Here is a 14,376-nt window from a genome sequence, read left to right as displayed (position 1 = left end):
TAACGTCATTCTTTGGAAAATGTCTGAGGTCTTAATAATTCAAGGGTATAATAAACAATCAAAAAGAATAATCATAAAAAAAGGTAGCACTTTGTTTGTTTAATTTAACAAAAAGGACCAGGAGACATGAATACAAGCTTCCTTCAATACGTCAAACACTGGAAAAACACTACAAATAATATCCAATTTAGAAAAAAATATACAGAACCAAAATGTTCCTTTCTTTGAGAATGAGAGTCCAAGGCAAAGATGTCCAATGTGTAGCAAGTAAGCATATGGAGTAGTTTTATCCTGTTTAATCATTTATCTTAAAAAAAGGGGGACTAATATCAAAGTGGCGCCTGTATCATCATGCATAAAAAAAAGAATGTTTGGACACCCCTGCTATGATTCTACATGCGGCGAATGATGCACCTTTACGTATGATGTCATTGTTCTTCCTTTCTGTACTCCATTCAACACAAAGTAAAAGAACAGCAGACACAAAACTGCTGACTCGTCTTAGAAGATGCATAAAAAACAAAAAAACAACAACATTCGGATGTCATGTTTGTGTGAAAATGATGATTTAATTTAATCGTACGCCCCACTTTTCATCCGATTCGGGTTTGCATACATGTTTTTTTGCCCGTGTTTAATTCCGAAGTTCCTGAACAAAGCAATTTCTGTGCCTGTTTTTCATTGAGGACGACTGCAAAATAGGCCATCGTGGGGCCAAAGAAAGTTGCGAGTACCAGGATTTGGAATAAAGAAGGTGAGAAACACTATAGTGGCTCCCCCCTTCCCTTTTTGCTTATCAACGTCATTGCCCACAAGATTCTTCATTAAAGGTAAAAGTGATGTTAAATGTTCATTTACTCAATTAATTAGTGATTTATACGTATTTCAATTAGGGCTGCAGCTATTGATTGCTTTAATATTCGGGTAATCTATTGATTAGTTTGTTCGATTAATCGAGTAATCGGATAAAACACTTTATGGCCTTTCTAAAATTGTTAAAATAATTTTTCTGCTTGCCATAACCTTTATTCATTTTTACTAATAAAAATATGTCTGCAGTACGTCGCTCTCTAGTGCCCTCTATTGCAGGGACCGTGCTGATACTATGTCTGCATATTTAAAATGATACATTTTTTTTTATTAGTTAAATGTATTTATTATATTTTATTAGTTACACTCATTGAACCATGAATCGAAGCAACCGAAAACAAATCGAAGATTTTTTTTTAGTCGATTCATCGTTGCAGCCCAAATGTCACCTTGTTTTCTGCATGTAAACAATAATTATTGTCTATAAAACGTGTGTTGTAGTCATATTTTGGGTTATCTGGAACGGATTATTTGTATTTGCTTTATGGGAAAAATTGCTTAGAGGAAGGGTGTCCAGACTTTTTGACTTGGGGGCCGCATTGGGCAAAATGCTGTTGAATGCATGTAAAGTAACTACATATACATATATATATACGGATACGGCCCCCCAGCATATATATATATATATATATATATATATATATATATATATATATATATATATATATATATATATATATATATATATATATATATATATATATATATATATATATATATATATATATATATATATATATATATATATATATATAGCCGGGCTATATATATATATATATATATATATATATATATATATATATATATATATATATATATATATATATATATATATATATATATATATATATATATATATATATATATATATATATAATTACTACACATATATATATTATTAATATAATGGATATATAATTGATGATTCATATATTTGAATATTAAGAGTAGGGCTGCAACAACTAATCGATTAAATCGATTATAAAAATAGTTGGCGATTAATTTAGTCATCGAGTCGTTGGATCTATGCTATGCGCAGAGGCTACTTTTTTTTTTTTTTTTAATAAGCCTTTATTTATAAACTGCAACATTTACAAACAGCTGAGAAACAATAATCAAAATAAGTATGGTGCCAGAATGCTGTTTTTTTCAATAAAATACTGGAAAGGTTAGAAATGTAGTTTGTCTCTTTTATCCGATTATTAATCGATTAATCGAAGCAATAATCGACAGATTAATCGATTATCAAATGAGTTGTTAGTTGCAGCCCTAATTAAGAGTATGTGAAAGTTTGACTTCTACCTTGTTTACTTCGGTGAGAACCTCCTTAAAGTTTTGTGATCAATTAGAAAATATCAAGCAGCTAAAATGTGCCAAACATGAATACGTGCGGAGAGAGTGTTTTGCATTTTTCCCATCATGCATTGTAGTGGCTTTGATTTAACTCTAAATTATGTATAATGATTGGACATTTTTTTATGATATCCACAAAGTTCAGTGAGCGTGTGTGTTGACTTCCTGTGTGGGTTGCAGTTTGCACCATGCGTGGGGAAAGTTGGTTTAGACTGGGTCATATGAGTAAATGCTGTGCCGTGTACACTTTCAATTAAAATTTGTGGTCGTTGACTTGATTTACTCACATTTTCCACAAGAGGGCAGCAAATTTGCAGCAAACAGACTTTCAACTATTTAAAAGAAAGATATCTCTTGTTGAACTTGTGACGTCTTGCGGGCCGAACTTGACCCGCGGGCCTTAGTTTGGACACCCCTGGCTCAGAGGTACCACTGTGTAGTTTAGGTGCGTGACAAAATCAAAAGTACCAAAGGCAGTGAAACATTTGGAGTTCCACCCTGCACAAAGTCAAGCATGCTATTGCTTTACTTTCCATATTGTTGATAAATTGTGTTCTTACAAAGTACATTTTTAGGTAGTTTCCTTAAAATAATTGTTGTTGATTGACTCCACCTTCTTGTATGCTCGGCTGGACCTTCTTCTTTTTCACCATCATAAAATATAATATTCCATTCACTCATGTACTGTATTTACACAAAGGTTAGAATAATGAGAAGACTGCTATGAGGCGGTCTTCAAATGGTCTGTTTGAGCGGCCACATTCCTCCAATTGGTCCCAAGTGCGACCGAGGATTACAGGTCTGCGGTGATGACGCCGTCGTTAAACATCATGACGTCAGAATTGGCCGCCAGCAGCGCTGTGTGGTCCAATTGTGTCGCCATCTTGTGGGTGAGCTGTCCGTACACCTGAGGGCCTCCGCCGTTCCCCGGCATGATGCAGTGTGACAACAGTGGCGTGTTGGCGTCGTGATTGGACCCCGTGGTGGAGGGCACGCCGCTGACGTGACCCGTGCTGGTGGAGCCGCTGGCGCTGCTGGGCGAGCGGGATTTAGGAGGCGGCAGGTGATGCTGCTGGATCACCCGGGTGGGCGGCGCCGGGGCAGGGAAGTGAGCGGGGAAGGCCGCGTACCCCGGAGGGATGGGGTAGCCGTTGACGGGAATGAAGCGCTGGTGTGTTTGGGGCACCGCCATGGGCGCCCAGGCGGGCATGGGCGCCATCTGCCCCGGTGAGGGCAGAGCCTGGGCCGGGTAGAGGTACCCCGTGGCGGTGGCGTAGCGAGGGTTGCTCAGGTTGCTAACGGGGCTGGCGCTCAGCGAGGTGGTCTGCGTGGTGGCGTTACCTCCGCCACCAGAGGGCGTGCTGGAGCTGGCGTGAGACGACAGGCCCTCCCAGGCTCGTAGGCGACTGTGCAGGTCCTTGAAGCGAGGTCTGCGTGACGGACCTTCCTGCCAGCACTCAGTCATCAAACCATAGAACCTGCAAAAACACAAGTTATTATTTATAGTCCAAATATAGGACACTTTTGAAAAGTTTCAGACTCAAGGTCAATTTGCATCAATATCAGACAAAAAGGATGCTCGGGGCCATTTTGATGCATTTTCTATGCTATTATTAAACAAGGCACAAATACCAATTAAACATCCAACATTTTAGCTTCCTGTTATAGTTGATAAAGCAAATTATTGTAATCCCCAATCATATATCTCATTCATAATTCCTTTATTAGCTTTTAAGTAGAGATGTCCAATAATGGCTTTTTTGCAGATATCCGATATTCCGATATTGTTCAACTCTTAATTACCGATTCCGATTTTAACCGATACCAATATATACAGTCGTGGAATTAACACATTATTATGCCTAATTTTGTTGTGATGCCCCGCTGGATGCATTAAACAATGTAACAAGGTTTTCCAAAATAAATCAACTCAAGTTATGTAAAAAAGTGCCAACATGGCACTGCCATATTTATTAATGAAGTCACAAAGTGCATTATTATTTTTTTTAACATGCATCAAAACAGCAGCTTGGAATTTGGGACATGCTCTCCCTGAGAGAGCATGAGGAGGTTGAGGTGGGCGGGGTTGGGGGGGGGGGGCGGGGGAGTTGTAGGGGGTAGCGGGGGGTGTATATTGTAGCGTCCCGAAAGAGTTAGTGCTGCAAGGGGTTCTGGGTATTTGTTCTGTTGTGTTTATGTTGTGTTACGGTGCGGATGTTCTCCCGAAATGTGTTTGTCATTCTTGTTTGGTGTGGGTTCACAGTGTGGCGCATATTTGTAACAGTGTTAAAGTTGTTTATACGGCTACCCTCAGTGTGACCTGTATGGCTGTTGACCAAGTATGCTTGCATTCACTTGTGTGTGTGAAAAGCCGTAGATATTATGTGACTGGGCCGGCACGCAACGGCAGTGCCTTTAAGGTTTATTGGCGCTCTGTACTTCTCCCTACGTCCGTGTACACAGCGGCGTTTTAAAAATTCATAAATTTTACTTTTTGAAACCGATAATTTCCAATATTACATTTTAAAGCATTTATCGTCCAATATCATCGACATCTCTACATCTGATATATCACTAAGCTTTAGAACGTTGTTGTAAAAATCTCCTTCCGTGTTGGTCCCTGACACCCGCATTTCAGGCTGGCCGCTCTGGAAACACTCTGTGGAAACGCTCCCCACCCACACTGCTTGGTGCTTCATCTGAGCTGCTGTGACTTAGATTACCATAGTAACTAGTATATCATGAAAAAGTGCAGATTCCAACCATTGAAATACTTTGTATAGTTCAAGACTTACGGTAATTTGAAAACATGACTGCACATCATAATGGCAGCTACAGTTTCTATCTTAAAGATCTAAAAAAATTATTTGTGAATGTCCGGCGGGCTAGATTGAAAAGCTTATTTGCCCAGGTCTGCACTAGAGGGTACGGATGAGCACATTTAGACGTGAGCATACCTTGGAGGACAGTCTTCAGGACACGGCAGTAGTTGTCTCTTTCTAACCATCTCCATCACTTCCTGGTTGGAGAAGCCATAGTAAGGCTGCAGGCCGTAGCTGAAGATCTCCCACAGCACCACTCCAAACGACCAGATGTCGGAGTCGGTGGTGAACTTTCCATAGGCGACGGCCTCGGGAGGCATCCAGCGAATAGGAAAAAGGGTTTTGGGCTGAATACAGTAGTAGTCTGACGAGTATATCGCTCTGGAGAGGCCCAGGTCCGATATCTTCACGTGGAGCTGCTCGCCAACGAGAATATTCCGCGCGGCGAGGTCCTTATGAATGTAGAAGTGACTGGCCAAGTACTCCATCCCGGCAGCCACCTGGGATGCATTAGTGTGAAAAAGATGGGAGTTTTAAAGGACTAAACCACATTGGAATCTCCAAATAAAAAAAGTCTGTCGACCAAAGCTCCATTTATCATATGTATTTTGACATATGTACAGTATGATATACCATAATCCTATAGTAAGTGTCACACTTTATCATTTTCTGTTTTTTTCCATGTAACTCTCTGTGGAAAGTTTAGCTGAAAGATATTTTAGACCAGGGGTCCCCAAACTACGGCCCGCGGGCCGGATACGGCCCCCCAGCGTCCAAAATCCGGCCCGCGGGAAGTCCCAAGTTAAAAAAAATAAAAAAAAATTTTTTTTTTATTATTATTTTTAAAAAAATCTGTCCTTAATAGTCCATTTTCTACCGTCTCCTAGCCACTCAGGCAAATCATATGGTCTAAAAATGCATTTTACCATCGATAACGTGACATGCAGCAAGTGCGCTCTTTAAGTCAATTAGTGCACGAGGAATATATATATATATATATATATATATATATATATATATATATATATATATATATATATATATATATATATATATATATACACACACACACATATATACACATATACATATGTACACATATATACACATTAAGGGGTGGGAATCTTTGGGTGTCCCACGATTCGATTCAAAATCGATTCTTGGGGTCACGATTCGATTCAGAATCTATTTTTTTTTTCAATTCAACACGATTCTCGATTCAAAAACGATTTTTTTTTATTTTTCATAATTTTTTTATGAAAACAATACACAGCAATACCATAATAATGCAATACAATTTCAAAACAAAACCCGACCCAGCAACATTCAGAATAGCAATAAACAGAGCAATTGAGAGCAATTGAGGACACACAAACAGGAACAATCTAAAAGTAGTGAGACAAAAATGAATATTATCAACAACAGTATCAATATTAGTAACAATTTCAACATAGCAGTGATTAAAAATCCCTCATTGATATTATCATTACAATCATTAAAACATTTTTTTCTAAAAAAAATTAACAATAGTGTCACAGTGGCTTACACTTGCATCGCATCTCATAAACTAAATGTCTAATGATAATGTCAATGAGGGATTTTTAATCACTGCTATGTTGAAATTGTAACTAATATTGATACTGTTGTTGATAATATTCATTTTGTTTCACTACTTTTGGTTTGTTCTGTGTCGTGTTTGTGTCTCCTCTCAATTGCTCTGTTTATTGCAGTTCTGAGTGTTGCTGGGTCGGGTTTGGTTTTGGAATTGGATGGCATTGTAATGGTATTGCTGTGTATTGTTTTGTTGGATTGATTAATTAAAAAAAAAAAAAAAAAAAAAAAAATGTAATAAAAAAATTAAAAAAATGGATTTTTAAAAAATGAGAATCGATTCAGAATCGCACAACGTGAGAATCGCGATTCGAATTCAAATCGATTTTTTCCCACACCCCTAATACACACATATATATATATATATATATATATATATATATATATATATATATATATATATATATATATATATATATATATATATATATATATATATATATATCAGAGGTGGGACCAAGTCATTGCTTTGCAAGTCACAAGTAAGTCTCAAGTCTTTGCCCTCAAGTCTCGAGTCAAGTCCAGAGTCAAGACAGGCAAGTCCCGAGTCAAGTCCAAAGTCAAGACTGGAAAGTCTCAAGTCAAGTCACAAGTCCTGCATTTTGAGTTTCGAGTCCTTTCAAGTCCTTTTGACCACAGACTAATATTTTTACACAGATTGTGTATGCTTTTAAACCGCTGTATTTATTTATTAAAACAAGTGCATTTGAAATAGCAGGAAAGAAAATAGTACTGACATTGCAATTCATAATAGCACTATTAACCAGTCATTTTAATAGTTTAAACAATTTTAAACATTTAACTCATTCCTTTACAGAATAAACACATTTGCAAAAACAAGTGCAACTGTACTTATTTGTACAAAAGTGTTAACATTGTATTTCCATGGCATATTGCATTGTAACTAGTTCCACAGCAGTTTATATTCTGTTCTTACCTTATCTCATTGATCTCATCTCATACTGTATGTGTGTTGATGTGTGCGTACACATGAAAAATATAACAAATACATGAACATAACAATGAACAGAGTTGTACTTTTTAGATGTCAGGGCCCTATGCAATATGTACACATATTCTTAATATAGTATATATTTTAACTGACCTTTATTTGACTATGTTTGTTTTTTTGTAGGTGGCTAAAATACGCGGTGCTGCTGACCGCCGTCTAACGTTATGTTACTGTGTGTGATACATTGACTAACGTAACGTTAAGTGTAGGTACCTCATGCAACCCTGCTTAAAAAATCACTTGACAAAAAGTATGAATAAGGTAGCAAACTGCAGTGGACGCAACATATTGCCGTGTTTGAAATGACGTTATAACCATAAACATCTTATAAGTAGACGCAATATTGGTTGCTGTGACGCGAGCAATTTGCATCTTGAAGTGGTGATGAGGAGCCGGCGAGCAGCCTAAACTGACAGTTGACAGGTAGAAAACAAAGATGCCGGGCTGGTGTTCAGCGTTTTCCTGCTCAAATGAGCGGACTGTTGAAAATAGGAATCGGGGGATTACTTTTCACAAGTAAGATTTAACATTAATGTACTATTGGTTGTATTTGATGAAAATAACATTACCACAGAGTTGAGAAGGAGCAAAGATCTTCAATATTTGTATGTGAAAATCACAAATAAATCTTCTGGGGGAGGATGACGCCCCTACAGGGGTTTGATTTACAAACTTTCTGCCCCACCTAAAACAAAATTCACCAGCCGCCACTGATTATGATGCATTCTCATTTTAGGCAAAATATAAGACAATACTTTCTTAACAGTATAATTGTAACCAGGAATAAGTCTTCAAGTAACAATATTCAAATACTAACATTGTTGGGTAAAACAGAATTTGGTTTTATTCTGAATCCAGTGAAACAGATTGGTGGTTTTAGCTGATATAAAGATTTTCAGGTGTTTATATATGTTTAAGTATTTGGCAGACACTTTTATCCAAAGCTACATACATAAAAAATACGAATATAACAATCACTGTAAACATGATCATTTAAGGGAAGACTGTAATACAAAATATCAATACAAAGTGTCACGACAGAATAAACTCTCTGCTGCTGCAGCAACAGAGATACGGTCTATAAGATATATAGATATCTAATGTATTCATACATTGTTTATGTAGCATGTATATATAACGTCATCATATTGTTTCTTCAATTTAAAAATAGCTGACCGTTTTTTCCCCCCTTCTCTGGGATTATATTCCCAGTTTTAATCTCGGACGTCTGGTCACTAGCGTATAAGAATATTCTATTACTGTTAAGCAAACTATGAATAATAAAACATGTGTTCGTTATGATAGCTACACGTATGACAAAAAAGCGCGTGAAAATGAGTGGTATTCAGTGAGGTAAAATGAATTAAATGCGTTGACAGTTCATTGCTCCTGCCAAATGAATTGCACTGAGTGGAGCGGATCACCACTCCAAGATGGCGGCCCCGCGTCTCGTCTGCGGCAGTAGGCAGTAGCGCTCGATGCTGTGTACCCTTATAAGATGTCTATGGTTATGACGTTAGCAGTGAGTTTACAGCCTCACTGATTTAACTACACAGCAAATAAAAGTCATGTTACTTAGCCAATAAACGTTATCTTACATTCAAAACTTACCCTTCTTTGTGCAACTTCAAATGTCGAACGAAGTTGGAAGTTGTTGCGTCTCCGTCTGTAATATTCGAACTGCGTGATTTGCATACGGCAATTCGTTGACCGAGTCGTAGTTTTTATACCCGAACGAAACCAACTTTGGTATAAATCTTTCTCACTGGCGCGTTGTTTGACAACTCTTGTTCATTGGTTGTCCTGCAATTTGATTGGATCAATGCTGTGTTATGAAAACAATGTAGATCTAATTTGATTGGCTGTTGTACTGAGAGCACACACGCTGACACGCAGCACACACGCTGATAGACAGACACGTACAAAATGAAAGCTACGGAGCGCTCCCAAATAACTTTTTAAGCTTTAGGTTTTGGGGAAAGTAGCAAGTCATGTCAAGTCAAAAGGCTCAAGTCCAAGTGAAGTCACAAGTCATTGATGTTAAAGTCTAAGTCGAGTTGCAAGTCTCTTTACATTTTGTCAAGTCGAGTCTAAAGTCATCAAATTCATGACTCGAGTCTGACTCGAGTCCAAGTCATGTGACTCGAGTCCACACCTCTGATATATATACATATATATATACACACACATATATATATATATATATATATATATATATATATATATCCGGGCTATATATATCCAGCCCGGCCCCAAGCCAAATTGTTTTACCCCAATGCGGCCCCAGAGTCAAAAAGTTTGGCAACCCCTGTTTTAGACACTTAAACAATAAAGTGTACATTTGAGGTCAATTATATAAAGATATTTTGTTTTGTCAAAAGTAGACAAGCATGCAACCTGACTGTAATTTGCATATTAACTAGGGCTGTCAAGTCATTCAAATATGTAATCGTCGCAAATAATCGCATTTTGTTCATAGTTCACTCAAAATGAGTCGCGATTATCCGCAGATAGATATCATTTTTCATCATTGATAAGTGTACCCTAGACAGATACGTTTTAATTGATTGATTGATTGAGACTTTTATTACTAGATTGCACAGTACAGTACATATTCCGTACAATTGACCACTAAATGGTAACACCCGAATAAGTTTTTCAACTTGTTTAAGTCGGGGTCCACGTTAATCAATTCCTGGACAATTACCGTATTTTTCGGAGTATAAGTCGCACCGGAGTATAAGTCGCACCTGCCGAAAATGCATAATAAAGAAGGAAAAAAACATATTTAAGTCGCACTGGAGTATAAGTCGCGTTTTTTGGGGAAATGTATTTAATAAAACCGAACACCAAGAATAGACATTTGAAAGGCAATTTAAAATAAATAAAGAATAGTGAACAACAGGCTGAATAAGTGTACGTTATATGAGGCATAAATAACCAACTGAGAACGTGCCTGGTATGTTAACGTAACATATTATGGTAAGAGTCATTCAAATAACTATAACATATAGAACATGCTATACGTTTACCAAACAATCTGTCACTCCTAATCGCTAAATCCCATGAAATCTTATACGTCTAGTCTCTTACGTGAATGAGCTAAATAATATTATTTGATATTTTACGGTAGTGTGTTAATAATTTCACACATAAGTCGCTCCTGAGTATAAGTCAGCCAAACTATGAAAAAAACTGCGACTTATAGTCCGAAAAATACGGTACTGTTTTTTTTAAAACAGCTCAACTCAAAAAGGACAAACACGCCTTTAATGACAATAATTTAAATTTTTTTTACCTGCGGTGCGTTGATGTCTTGCCAGATTTTGTATTTTGTAGGAATACAGAATACTGTAGGAGCACTTGCATTCAGAGGAGGAGCTACACCATGTTAAGATAGCAGTTTCACGCAACAATAACACACAAGGTGGATTATTACGATCATGGTTTAACTGTCAAAGATGTTTGGTAATGTAATCTGTGATATTTCTACCTGAATAAATACTTCTGATACTCTGTACACAACTTGTTGTACAAGTTATTGGTATGCATATCTCTGCATGACAATGTTTTTAAACTTTATTTATTTATTAATAAAGTGTAATATTCAGCCTGTTAAACATTCTGTAACTGAGGACTATCAACCAGAACATGATATAAAATAATATACACAATATTTCAGTCAGCCAGAAAGATTCACTCCATATTCCTTAACTGATGTATTAGCATTTATTTAGATAGAAATATCACAGATTACATTTCAAAACATCTTTGACAAAGCATGATCGTAATGTAAGACTTTTTTTTTGTTAATGTCGTTAAACCGGATGCAAAGTGTAGTGCTATTATTTTGAAGCCGGAAGTGTGTGATTGGTTTGAGAAGGTGTTTTGAAATCTGTTGAAGACGGACCTGACTGTTTGCAATAAAAAAGTCGCCTTTCGACTTCCTGCCTTCTGTTGAGCTTGTATCTGTTCTTACTAAAAGAGTAAAAGTAACAATCTACATTTTATGTTATCAATGCACCTTAACTGTAATCTAAACACAAAAGTGAAGCTCCACCCACCTCTCTGAACGACGTGCGCTCAACTGAAGACGGCTCATGGCGAAAAATAGTCTTGTCTTGTCGGGAAAAAAACTTGCCATGATTTTGCACCTGATATATCCATGATGTACCCTTTTCTTTGGCCATTTCTGCTTGCTATTTTCCCGCTTGTGGCTCAACAGTAACTAGTCAACGCAGCCAATTTACCCCTGCTATGGGACGTCCCAACGTCCCGCTATGGAACGCATGTGTGTTAATTGCCTGTTAACTTTGACAGCCCAAATATAAATAATTTCTTAGTGTCCACTGTGGCGGACAGCTGTTTAAAAGCTGTTTTCTAAGCTACATGTAGCAGTTGTCGCTAGAGTTATACTGCCACCCATTGGTCAGCATTTGTAAGCGCAAAAACCAAGATTGCTGACAACTTGCAGAGCAGAAGAATATCTGTCCATTCCTTCTATTCTAGAAGACCATTACAGGTGAAAAAATAACTATTGGTGGAACATCAAGCAACAGCTAAGGAGTAAAATAACTGTTGGAATTTTTGAGTACTGATTTTGGAATTTGAGAAAATTGTGCTTGTGTGCACTGAATTGCACATCATTCATCACTTGCTATATTCTGACGACAAATTATAATATTGCTGTTTTAAGAAATACGTCATGCATATCAATGAATTTTGTTTATGGGTGTCCCGATACAACTTTTAAACTTCCGATACCAATACTGGAACATGAGTATTGAATAACACAGTACTGATAATGAACACAATCAAAAATATGTATCTTATTTTATAGTGTGGGTTGTTAGAAAATGTTTGATCAAATGAAATTACTCAGAGAACAATGGTAGGTATGAAAAACACTAACCTATTTATCATTGGACTTATGCTGTCTTTAAGTTGGAGTGGAGTGGTCATTTTTTTGGGGGGGACACATCCTGGCCACAATAATTCATGAAGTTAAGCTCATGAGGCAATAAGTTGACTGATACGGACACAGTTGTTACTGGATACTTTCTAATACGCTTTTGCCTTGGGAGTAATATGAAAATATATTTGATACTTGTTTATTTTGACAAATGTGGTGTTTTAGACTGCAATATTGTTCTGTTAAGGACACTTATTATATGTATGTCGAGCTTGTGTGCTTAGCTGTTGTGTAGCTGTAATTACTTCAGTAAAACACAAGAACAAATCAACCTTGTGTGCTTATTGGAGGACATTTAGATGTTAACTGGCTGTCCATTTTGCACAAGTAAACGTGTTGCATGACTGCTTGTATCCCAAATTTTAGATGCAGGCAGATATCATCCGACACTTGTTTTCTTTGTGGACTTCGCACCAATACCAATATCGGATCGGGACACCTTTGTTTTATGGTATTTGAATGTAAACTTAGTTTTTATTAGACCGTATCAATATTTTTTAGATGGTATTGGTTCAATCATATTGGTGTTTCGAGTTATTTTTGACCGGAGGCTCAATGTTTTCGCAGTACATTTAACAATATTAGTACATGGCAAACTATAACAACACATTGTTCAAGATCATTAAACATATATTTTAGTTTTCACAAAATCTTGTTTGATTATATTTTTTCCAAAAATCATATTTAATCAGTTGAACTTCAAACAGGTGGACATTTTAAATGTTTTAAATAATATTTTCCATTCCTTGAGAATAACAAACACTTAGAGAAATATTCTGAAGTAGGTTATCATAATTGTTCATGAAAGTGTTGAATTCAACAACATTTGATTAAAAATAAATATATATTTAGAGACTAATATGAGCCGGTTAGAGACTAATATGTGATATATAGTAGCTGATATCCACTTATTTTCATATGTTACCAATAAATCCCATAAATTATCATGGACAGTTTACGACTTTTTTAACGTTTTTATGACTACAAAGCCCAATAATTATTATGAATAAATCATGTCAAGTTTCCACATACAATAATTAATAATTTGATGTTGTGTTAATAAAAGCATTGAAGGCTCCATTCTTGCCTGCATGGACATATGCAGGAAGTCACCGTGGTCCAAGCTGGATTTAACTGTCCCGTCCTCGTCGCTGCTGCAGCCGACATCCGAGTGTGGCGATCGCATGATGAGGAACTCGTGAAGGTCGCCTTGAGGAAGGAACTCGAACAGCAAACAGACGGGCTGCTCCTGGCTGACCACACCCAGCAGACACACCACATTGGGATGTTGCAGCTCTGTCAGGACAGCAGCCTCCTGTAGTAAGAACAAGTGCATTTCATAAACAAACCTCCCATGGTTCATTTGGAGGCTTTGAAACCTTTCAAGCAGACCAGATGTTCCATCCTGGGTGGCAGTGACTTGATAGTCATTGCTTATTTTTTCATCTATTTCCAGTGAACCTTTTTGAGAACATCTGCTGTCATTTTCCCACATGTAGTCTCTCGCCCTTACTGTACGTTCAATGGAAATAAAACTGGACATGCTTGGGTGCTTGTGGGAAGACAGAGCTTTCCACTGGAAGTGAATAAACGCATGACAGCATTTTAGTGCCGCATTTCAAATGTGGAAACTGTCACACGTGTTGTAAACTCTGGTCTAGACTGTACTCAGACGAAGAGTATGGACTCCTGTGCAGTACCTGCTGGAAGTCACTCCACAGTTGGACATTGGAGAT

At 37.1% G+C, this 14,376-nt stretch overlaps 1 protein-coding gene across 2 annotated transcripts in view; it reads right to left on the bottom strand.

Moving 5' to 3' along the window:
* Window positions 1-1,732: 1,732 nt before the first annotated feature.
* ror1 (receptor tyrosine kinase-like orphan receptor 1) overlaps window positions 1,733-14,376 on the bottom strand; it is a 313,481-nt gene continuing 300,837 nt past the window's right edge. For both annotated transcript variants that reach the window (XM_062028260.1, XM_062028261.1), the window contains 4 exons: window positions 14,341-14,376; window positions 13,728-13,955; window positions 5,181-5,545; window positions 1,733-3,701 (listed from right to left, as the gene is read on the bottom strand). The exon at window positions 14,341-14,376 is cut by the window's right edge and continues 144 nt beyond it. In XM_062028260.1, the coding sequence (XP_061884244.1) occupies window positions 3,017-3,701; window positions 5,181-5,545; window positions 13,728-13,955; window positions 14,341-14,376 (1,314 nt within the window). In that variant the 3' untranslated portion in view covers window positions 1,733-3,016. The remainder of the gene's footprint in view (window positions 3,702-5,180; window positions 5,546-13,727; window positions 13,956-14,340) is intronic.

The sequence above is a fragment of the Entelurus aequoreus genome, linkage group LG19, assembly GCF_033978785.1.
Source record: "Entelurus aequoreus isolate RoL-2023_Sb linkage group LG19, RoL_Eaeq_v1.1, whole genome shotgun sequence".
In the NCBI taxonomy this organism is placed as follows: domain Eukaryota; kingdom Metazoa; phylum Chordata; class Actinopteri; order Syngnathiformes; family Syngnathidae; genus Entelurus; species Entelurus aequoreus.
This window is presented reverse-complemented; position numbering and strand designations above follow the sequence as displayed.